This window comes from Rattus rattus, chromosome X (genome assembly GCF_011064425.1).
Source record: "Rattus rattus isolate New Zealand chromosome X, Rrattus_CSIRO_v1, whole genome shotgun sequence".
NCBI classification, from domain to species: domain Eukaryota; kingdom Metazoa; phylum Chordata; class Mammalia; order Rodentia; family Muridae; genus Rattus; species Rattus rattus.
In genome coordinates, this window is record NC_046172.1 from 37,523,336 (window position 1) to 37,534,622 (window position 11,287).

Consider the following 11,287-nt stretch of genomic DNA (forward strand, 5'->3'; position numbering starts at 1 on the left):
CTTCCAGTTCATTCTCTGATTCCTTCAACGGGGGTCCCGTTCTCAGTTCAGTGGTTTGCTGCTGGCATTCGCCTCTGTATTTGCTGTATTCTGGCTGTGTCTCTCAGGATCGATCTACATCCGGCTCCTGTCGGTCTGCACTTCTTTGCTTCATCCATCTTGTCTAATTGGGTGGCTCTATATGTATGGGCCACATGTGCCCCATGAGATTCTTAAGAGCGATCTTGTGCAGTGGTTCTCAGCCTTTCTAATGCTGAGATTCTTTCATACAGGTTCTTGTTGTGCTGACTTATCCACAAGTTACCTTGTAGCTGCTTTAAAACTGTACCTTTGCTGCTGCTATGAATGGTAGTGTAAATACCAAGGCGCAGGACATCCAACATATGGAACCCATAAAGCCTGTGACCCACAAGTTGAGCATTCTGATCCTGTGCTAGGAAGAGAAAGTTGAGAAAAATTTGTGGCTTGCTTTATCTCCATTAGGAAGAATTAATGGATATGTCAAACATTTGGTTTATTAGATAACATTAATAATTAGACTGTCTCTAAGACTCAGTCAATGGCAGGACAAAATCAGTAGTTGGACTAAAAGTCTGCCATAAAAAAGGGGGGGCTGCATCATACCAGTACAAGTACTAGTGAAACTAAAAGAGGATTCTAGAGGAGACTCCTAACAGACTCCTGAAACCCACGAGCAAGCTCATGCTTTAACTCCCTCTGTGTTGGTGCCAATAGATAAACAGAGCTCTTCAGTGTCTCCGACTTAGCAGACTTGTAAACCTTCTATGCTAAACTTAGATGCTTACAGGTATTGCCTTTATGACAGATATCACATTTTGCTCGCGAGCTTCTTCAGTTTAGTCTTAGCACAGTGATTAAATATGGTCTCCTTCAGTCCTGTTATCATCCATTATACCAGCTGTGCGTCTAATGTGAGGCTGGCTCACCCAGGCAGTGCCATAGTTATGCTATTCACACCTTTCCAATGCTATAAAATAGAAATGTGTTAGAAGTCACACCTTCGAGGTATAGCCTCTTTCTGGATCAGCCTAGTCACTGTGGAGATGCTGGCAGGCCACACCCAGCTACATCCTTTCTCCCCTCACAGTTCTCCCCTCTACATCTTCCCGGAGATGGGAGTTTCCTGGGAATGGGCTCTTCCAGTAGCAAAGCCCTAAATGGAGTCTGGCTAACAGACCGGAAAAGGAAAAGTGACTTCCAGATACATCCCCTACTAACTAGACCCATTGTTCTTCCAAAAGTTCTTTGTCCAAGAATGTCCTTGAGAATTTTCAAACATTCTCCTAAGAAAAATATCCTCTTTTTTTCAAAAGAAAAAAAAAGGTGTTTCTAATCCAATATGGCAATATCATTCAGTCTTGCACTTATTTTCCAATAGTACAACACGTTCCTTTCTTCTCACTCTGTCACCGAAAACCTTCAAAATCAGGCTCCTCTCTACCCAAGCAAGATAATGCTTTCCTTCAAATCTTGATGCTTTGTCAGCTCTAAGAAACCCTTTGAAGGTTGATCTGTGTTTCTCCCTCCAACTAGGTGTCTCAGATCCTGAAACCTAACAAAACCCAGTGTGCGGGGAAAGCACAACAAATCATCTTAGAGGCGATTTCTACAGTGACATCCAATAACAATCCAAGGAAAGACCCAGAGTACAGAATGGCAGAAGCAATTGTTTAAGAATCAAATGCCATTTAGAAAACCAGTTACTATTGCTGATCTGTGCCTTAATTCTAAATAGAGGGAGAATAGATCTTTTTTTTAATTCTTATCCTTACAATATTATGGGGCTCAACAATCATGAAAGATTTTTGCATGTGTTCCAAAGGAGGCTTAGCAAGAAACCATTAATTATACTGAAGTATTAATGCATTATTCATCTCAAGTATCTATATTTTTAGCATTCCTCAACTTCATCCCCAAATTTCATAGTTTGATGCCTCTCTGTTACAGCACTCTATGCAACAACTAATATGCAATGCTGCTTCTGCATATTAAAAACTGTTTGGGGCAGCAAGGGAGATGGCTCAGTTGGGTAAGTATGGTGGTTTGAATGAGAATGACCCCATAGGCTCATGTTTGAATACTTAGTTCCCAGTTAGTGGAACTTTTGGGAAGGATTAGGAGGTGTGGCTTTGTTGAAAGATGTGTGCCAGTAGGGGTAGGAGTAAAGGTTTCAAAGTCCTTGCCCATCCTAGTCTCATCCCTTCTGCCTGCATTTGCAGAGATAACATGAGCTCTCAGCACTGTTCCAGTGTCATGCCTACCTGTCTGCTACCAGGCTTCCTGTCATGATATGATAAACTAACCCTCTAAAAATAAAGGCAAGAACCAGACCAAATGCTTTGTTTTCTAAGGTGTTGTGGTCATGGTGTTTCATCACAGCAGTAGACACAGTGATTTAGACAGTAAGTATACTTGTGGACGAGACTAATGACCTGAGTTTGATCTTTAGGACCCACAATGTGGAAGGAGATAATACTATCACAAATTGTCTTCTGACCTTCACAATTACATCATAGTATGTGCACACACACACACACACACACACACACACACACACACACACACACACATATGCATACTCACCCAAGGTAAATATAAAGAAAAAATCTTTAAGTTAGTTAGAAAGCTAAGATGATAAAAGCAAGACATAAAACCGATTTATCAAAAATTTCAGTGGTTGACAAGTACAGTCACAGGGCCAGAAGTGCTGTCTTTACAAAAAAGACCCATGTTGCTTAGTTTTAATAATGTACCAAAAGAAAGGATGTGAATGGGACTTCTGAATTGTTTCTTGATATATTTTATAACAATAATCTGTTCTGTCTTTTATTTTTCAGGTATTTCCAATGTGGACATTGAAGAGACAAAGTTTTATCTTTTTAAATATGATCTTAGTTTCTAGAGTCCTTGGGTTTCGATGGTATCCTAAAACTCTACCTTGTGATGTCTCTCTCGATAGCACAAACACCCATGTGATTGTGGATTGCACAGACAAGCATTTGACAGAAATACCTGAGGGTATTCCCACGAATACCACCAACCTTACCCTTACCATCAACCACATACCAAGCATCTCTCCAGACTCCTTCCATAGGCTGAACCATCTGGAAGAGCTTGATTTAAGATGCAACTGTGTACCTATTCTACTGGGGTCCAAAGCCAATGTGTGCACCAGGAGACTACAGATTAGACCTGGGAGCTTTAGTGGACTCTCTGACTTAAAATCCCTTTACCTGGATGGAAATCAACTTCTAGAGATACCGCAGGATCTTCCATCAAGCTTACAGCTTCTGAGCCTTGAGGCTAACAATATCTTCTCCATCACAAAGGAGAATCTAACAGAACTAGTCAACATTGAATCACTCTACCTGGGCCAAAACTGTTATTATCGAAATCCTTGCAATGTTTCCTATTCAATTGAAAAAGATGCTTTCCTAGTTATGAAAAATTTAAAGGTTCTCTCACTAAAAGATAACAATGTCACAGCTGTCCCCACCATTTTGCCACCTAATTTGCTAGAACTCTATCTTTATAACAACATCATTAAGAGAATCCAAAAAGATGATTTTAATAAGCTCAGCCAGTTGCAAGTTCTTGACCTAAGTGGAAACTGCCCTCGATGTTATAATGTCCCATATCCATGTACACCATGTGAAAATAATTCTCCCTTACAGATCCATGACAATGCTTTTGATTCATTAACAGAATTAAAAGTTTTACGTCTACACAGTAACTCTCTTCAGCATGTGCCTGCAAAATGGTTTAGAAACATGAGCAACCTCCAGGAACTAGACCTCTCCCAAAACTACTTAGCCAGAGAAATTGAAGAAGCCAAATTTTTGACTTCTCTCCCCAACCTTGTCCAGTTGGATCTGTCTTTCAATTATGAGCTGCAGGTCTACCATGCATCTATTACTTTACCACACTCACTCTCTTCATTGACAAAGTTGAAAAATCTGTATATCAAGGGATACGTCTTTAAAGAGCTGAAAGAGTCCAGCCTTTCTGTATTGCACAAGCTTCCCAATCTAGAAGTTCTTGACCTTGGCACTAACTTCATAAAAATTGCTGACCTCAACATATTCCAACAGTTTGAAAACCTCAAATTCATAGACCTTTCAGTGAATAAGATATCCCCCTCAGAAGAGTCAAGAGAAGTTGGTTTCTGTCCTAATGCCCAAACTTCTGTAGACCAGCACGGACCCCAGGTCTTTGAGGCCTTACACTATTTCCGATATGATGAATATGCACGGAGCTGCAGGTTCAAAAACAAAGAGCCGCCTACTTTTTTGCCTTTGAATGCAGACTGCCACACATATGGGCAGACCTTAGACCTAAGTAGAAATAACATATTTTTTATTAAACCCTCTGATTTTAAGCATCTTTCATTCCTGAAATGCCTCAATTTGTCAGGAAACGCCATTGGCCAAACTCTTAATGGCAGTGAACTCCAGCCCTTGAGAGAGCTGCGGTACTTAGACTTCTCCAACAACCGGCTTGATTTACTCTACTCAACAGCCTTTGAAGAGCTCCAGAATCTGGAAATTCTGGATCTAAGTAGTAACAGCCACTATTTTCAAGCAGAAGGAATTACTCACATGCTAAACTTTACCAAGAAATTACGGCATCTAGAGAAACTCATGATGAATGACAATGACATCTCTACTTCAGCCAGCAGGACCATGGAAAGTGAATCTCTTCGCGTTCTGGAGTTCAGAGGCAACCATTTAGATGTTCTATGGAGAGATGGTGATAACAGATACTTGGACTTCTTCAAGAATCTGCTCAACTTAGAGGAATTAGATATCTCCAGAAATTCCCTGAATTCCTTGCCTCCTGGAGTTTTCGAGGGTATGCCACCGAATCTAACGACTCTCTCCTTAGCCAAAAATGGACTCAAATCTTTCTCTTGGGGTAGACTTCAGTTACTAAAGCATTTGAAAAATTTGGACCTCAGCCACAACCAGCTGACAACTGTCCCTGCGAGATTGGCCAACTGTTCCAAAAGTCTCACAAAACTGATTCTTAATCATAATCAAATCAGGCAGTTGACAAAATATTTTCTAGAAGATGCTTTGCAATTGCGCTATCTAGACATCAGTTCAAATAAGATCCAGGTCATTCAGAAGACTAGCTTCCCAGAAAACGTCCTCAACAATCTGAACATGTTGCTTTTACACCGCAATCGCTTTCTTTGCAACTGTGATGCTGTGTGGTTTGTCTGGTGGGTTAATCATACAGATGTTACTATTCCATACCTGGCCACTGATGTGATTTGTGCAGGTCCAGGAGCACACAAAGGTCAAAGTGTCATATCTCTGGATCTATATACATGTGAATTAGATCTCACAAACCTGATTCTGTTCTCAGTTTCCATATCATCAGTCCTCTTTCTTATGATAGTTATGACAACAAGTCACCTCTTTTTCTGGGATATGTGGTACATTTATTATTTCTGGAAAGCCAAGATAAAGGGTTATCAACATCTGCAATCAATGGAGTCTTGTTATGATGCTTTATTGTGTATGACACTAAAAACCAGCCAGACAGAATGGGGTTTGGAGAGCTGGCAGGTTAAAATTGGAAGACCCAAGAGAAAAAAACACTTTAATTTGTGTCTAGAAGAAAGAGACTGGCTACCAGGGCAGCCAGTTCTAGAAAACCTTTCCCAGAGCATACAGCTCAGCAGAAAGACAGTGTTTGTGATGACACAGAAATATGCGAAGACTGAGAGTTTTAAGATGGCGTTTTATTTGTCCCATCAGAGGCTTATGGATGAAAAGGTGGATGTGATTATCTTGATATTCTTGGAAAAGCCTCTTCAGAAGTCTAAGTTTCTTCAGCTCCGGAAGAGGCTCTGCAGCAGTTCTGTCCTTGAGTGGCCTACAAATCCACAAGCTCACCCATATTTCTGGCAGTGCCTGAAAAATGCCCTGACCACAGACAATCATGTGGCTTATAGTCAAATGTTCAAGGAAACAGTCTAGCTCTCTGAAGAATGTCACCACCTAGGACATGCCTGGGTATCTGATTTTTTTCATAAAGGTTTCCATAAATGAAGGTCGGATTTTTCCTAACAGCTGCCATGGCTCAGATTAGTGGGAAACCATCAATATATGGCAAAGAAATTAGGAAGGGGAAACTGATAGACGATAACTTCTTTCTTCTTTCTGCATGCTGCCACGCACATTTAAATATCTCCCCCAGCTCAACTATGAAATGCTGTATGAAGAAGGGTGCCTAGGAGGGAACACAGACTTTCATTTATCTGCATGCAATTGAGAAGAGGCACACATCTACCCTTAAGAAGTACTAGTATTTTCAGTATTAGGTTAAAAATTATGCAAGTTCTATCCCTGTGATACTGAACTGTATCAGAGTTCAATGAAATAAAAGCCCAGAGAACTTCTCGGCAAATTGTGTCACTATCATGTAGTATTCACTACACTAGAAAAGCAGTTACAGTTGCTGTACTGTTAGTAGCTGCTTCAGTGCCTCTTACTCATTTTCTCGGGGTCCATTGATGGGTTCTCTGTGGAAACAGGGAAACCTATTTTGTCATCCATGGACATGGTCAACTTATAAGTGGAGAAAATGAAAATATTGTTCCCACAAGCCAAGTATGTTCTTTGCATTTGGTGATGATTTATCTGCTGAAATATTCTATGTGCATAACCAGAATACTGTTTCCAAAGTAAAATGATCTTTAAAATAACTTCATTAATTGATATTAGTTTGTGAACTAGTGTCAATATTTTTAGGCATCTATAACTGTAATGCCCCCAAATTAGGTGGTACTCATAGTAAGCCCAAAAGGAGGTGGAAATATATTCAGTGATATTGGGGATAAGAAAATAAATGGATGACAATTGCATATGTTTATTTCAGTTGAAAAAAGGGGGAAAGACAAGGAGCTTAAGAGAGCATAACATTGAGAAATTATTGGATTTTTTTTGTTTTGGTTTTGTTTGATTTTTGTGCATGTGTGTGTGTGTGTGTCCATAAAACATTATCAGGAATGATATATAATTCCTTTAAGACAACTCCTATTGACCTGGAACTCTGCCTCTTTAGAGTTTAGAATATCTGCCACGAAATCTGACAGTTTTACATAGGTTCTAAGAATCCAACTCTTGCAAATAAAGTGCTTTACTGACTGACCATTCCTCCAACCTGAAAGCATCAATTTTAATTTCATGTTTCATAATCAAAAATAACAAAAAGAACACAGATACTATGAACATAAACTGCATAAATTCACATGAGTTAAAAGTTTGATATATGACCCCTGGCCATTTGGAAAATAATGTATAGGTTTCAAAAACTTAAAGAGTTAGTTTAGGGGAAATATATTTCCCTCATATGTGAAAATATCGTAAGTTTTACTTAAAGTATAGCTTGGAAGTAATCTTATAGAAATTGTTTCCAAATGACACAACTAAGAATGTTTGAAAATTTCCAGACTAACCTCTGCAACAGCAGAGAATTAAAGTCACTAGAGTCAGTTATTTCACAATTTCTCTGAGCCTTGTTGTGTTTAACAGATTCCTTGTATCTTCAATGAAAATACAGATAATGTCACCAAAAAAAAAAAAAAAATCAGCTCTCGGTCACTATATATTTTCTTCTACCGACACACATAATTTCATAAGATTTAAGCAATCTTGGTGATTTATAAAGTATAAATCACTTTAAGACAATTTAAGTTACTTCTGAAATGCACTAAGAGGAAGAGAAACAAAAATACCACAGCTAGGAAACCAGTGTATTTCCTCATGAAGCTAAATACAGTGGTTTGATGTCGGAAAGCAACGAGGAATGCACCAACAGATGTTTATGGTTGAATGACTTCATTATCATGAAGAGTCACCCTTTTAGTTATCCGAGGGCTCTCCATAGAGGTCCATAGACGAAGAGTTGTCTATAGAGTATACAGATCAAATCTATCACCTCAGACAACCAGCAAAGATTTACTCCCTGGTTCCACAGCAAACTCTGATCTGATGGCTCCATCTCAGGAGGAATTGAAGATTCTTCATGAATCTCACTCCACCATCAATTTTTGGCTTGTAGCTCCTTGCAACCCTGTCCCTGGTAAGGGTATGATTTTTGACCTGGGATAGATATCGTACCTTGGACGATCTGAATATTTTTGTGATCTAAGACACTGGGCATTGGACAGATCACATGATAATGGCTGAAAAAATGACAAAATGAACATCTTCAGTTTGAAGAGGAGAGAAAAGATGAATGTGATGTAGCAAACTGTCCCTTGACTCCAGGTTCTCTGTGTCCAGAATGCTGCATACTTTTAGCTCTATCTGAACCTTTGCAAGTCTCCTTAAAGTAGTCAAGGAACATGGAGTACATAAAGGAATGCAGTAGTCTGAGAATATGGGCAACTTGAATCATTTCCAAAGACTCCATGATGAGGAAGATGAGGACAAATACTTCTTTGGGATAAAATCTGTTCCCCAATCTTAAAACAACCCTTTTCCAACTGCAGAAAGGGTTAAGATCCATTGAAAGCACTAGCTGCTCTTCCAGAGAACCCTGGTTCAATCTCCAGAACCCACGAGGTGATTCACAGCCATCCTTTACTACCTACAGTTCTAAGGGATCTGATGCTCTCTTCTGGCCACACTGGTACTGCACCAATTTGAAACACAGAATACATCCAGATAAAGCACCCATATACATAAAACAAAAAAAAGGCAAAACAAATATTTTTCAAAAATTAAAATGTATTAGTTTCCTCTTTTTCTTTCCTCCCTCTAATCCAGTGGTTCTCAACCTATGGATCATGACATTAGGGATTGCATATCAGATATCCTGCATAACAGATATTTGCATTATGATGCATGACGGTAGCAAACTGATAATTATGAAGTGACAACAAAAATAATTTTGTGGCTAGGAGTCATCACAACGTGAAGAACTAAAGGATCACAGCATTAAATAGATTTAGACCCACTGCTCTAATCCCTCCTGTATATCCCTCCTTGCTCCCTTTTACACACACACACACGCTCAGCCCATTTAGTGATACTTGTGCATATATGATTTTAAATTTCAGAAATGATCACTTGGTGTTGGATAGCCAATTAGGAGGCTCATTCCAGGCGGAAGAAGAACCATTTCTCTCAATTTCATAATTTCCTTAGTTGCCCGTAGATCCTTGTCTAAGGGTGGAGTTTTCTGAGATATTTCTGCTTCTGTGTTAGCATGTCTATTGTTCTTATACTCTGTTTGAGTCCTCTTTAGGTAGTCATATTGCTGTGATATCATGGGTGAAGCTTCGTTTCATTCATTTCTGTCATTTCTAGGAAACAGAATATCAGGATATTCCATGGTCCTCTCTCTTTTTACAATATTTCTACCTCCTCTTCAATATGTTCTCTGAGCCTTAGAAACAAGAGTAGTCTTATAGATGTATCAGTTAGTGTCCTGCATCCCACAATCACATGTTCTCTGCATTATGACTAGTTGTGGTTTTCTGCAATGGTCTGTTGTCTGTTGCAAAGAGGAACAAATTTAATGAGGGGTGAGAGATACACTCATCCATGGGTGCAAGAATAAATATTTAGATTGCAGTTCGTAAATGACCTCATTTGTTCTGGGTAGTTGGCTAGGTTTCTAGTACCAGGCATGATTTTCCTCATGTTGAGTGGGCTATAGGTCCAATGGAGAACAAGTTTGCCACCAGGATATGAATACCACTATTGCATCCTTAGAGCAACTGTACCATGCGGCTCAATCTTGTCATTCATAGGCACTACAGCCGAGGAAGATTGTTTGTTTCTCCCCCTTGACCTTTTACATAGCACCTTCTTTTTTTTAAATATTTAAAACAAGACATTTTCTTCATCTAACTATGGTAAATGAGAGAACCAGGTTATAGCAATTCATGGTCCTACTTTAACAATTGCAATGAGGAGGGGGAGGGGGGAAAACAATTGCAATGAAGCCAATGTTAAGGTTTTTTTCTCTTGCTTCTTCTATGTATGATCAGCAGAAAACATTGTTTATAAGAAAGGCTAGTTAGTAAGACTGTGGAAACTCATCTCTTCTTAGAGCTTTGAGTTGTCAAACTCTAGGGTGTTACTAATAATTATGGAATACAGTGACAGTTGCACCTGATGGAAAGTTTAGCGTTTGACCCTAATGAATGCTGGGAACTTATTTATTCCAACTGAAGGCCAAATTGCAAGGTGTAAGAAGTAAACAACCAAAGAGTTGATGCAATGAAGATAGCATGAAAACAACCACCATAGAGGAGGTGGGAGGTCAAAAGAAGAAAAAGTCCTAAGCTCTTAGTAAAATAATATTGGTGATCGTAGGAGCCCAGGGTTCTTGTGAGATCAAAATTAGAACAGGACAGTTTCATATCCTAATTGTTGTGTCATAATCTGCATGCTTGGGATTAACCAAACTGTAGCAATGGGTAAGAAAACAGACACAGAAAACTTTGATTTCCCTAATGCATCCTAATGGGAGACATCAGCAGCAGGGAAACTTGTGCATTTAATATATATAGCACGAAGGAGGAGGAAGCAGGTTAGCTAATCCAAGATGGCGGTGTCGGTAGGGGAGCAATCTCAGGCTGCAGTCATCCAGGAGGAGGAAGCATTGCTTGATGATTTTTGCACATACTTCCAACATAATTCTACCTGGAAATACCCTTGCCATTACCATGGGTTTGAGGCATTGCCATCCTTGACATGGCATGCACACATCAATAACACACAGTCACTTGGGACTTCATTCTCTTCTCACAGATAGATTTCTTCCTTTCCCTCTGTTCGTCAAATATGTATCCCTTCCTCTCAGATTCCTTTTTGATTCTAGAAGGCTTGAGCAGATTCCTTGGAATTTTGAAAGAGAAGAAGGTAGTTTAGGGTTGCAGGTAGAAGGACCTTCATTTGCCAGTTTTTTGTGTGTGTGGACTATGGGGATAAAACCTGTTTTACATACCTACCTATTTTGGTGAGCATGATCAACTATTATTGGCTTAGTAACATCTTCCTCTTCCCTGGGTAACACTGGCTGGATGCTCTGTTACATTCATATGTGGGGTTTTTGGGGTGGTTGTTTGTTTGTTTGTTTGTTTGTTTTTTCTTCTATCTTAACTTTCTTTTTTTTTATTTTTTTTTTTTTTTTTATTTTTTTTTATTAACTTGAGTATTTCTTATGTACATTTCGAGTGTTATTCCCTTTCCCGGTTTCCGGGCAAACATCCCCTTCCCTCCCCCCCTTCCTTATGGGT

The 11,287-nt window shown here is 39.3% G+C and overlaps 1 protein-coding gene across 1 annotated transcript; it reads left to right on the forward strand.

Annotated features, from left to right (window-relative positions):
* Nucleotides 1-2,846: 2,846 nt before the first annotated feature.
* Tlr7 (toll like receptor 7) lies at nt 2,847-6,438 on the forward strand (the record flags this gene model as incomplete). Its single annotated transcript, XM_032890382.1, has 1 exon — nt 2,847-6,438. A coding segment is annotated over one exon (3,162 nt), but the record flags the coding sequence as incomplete, so codon positions are not given.
* Nucleotides 6,439-11,287: the final 4,849 nt, after the last annotated feature.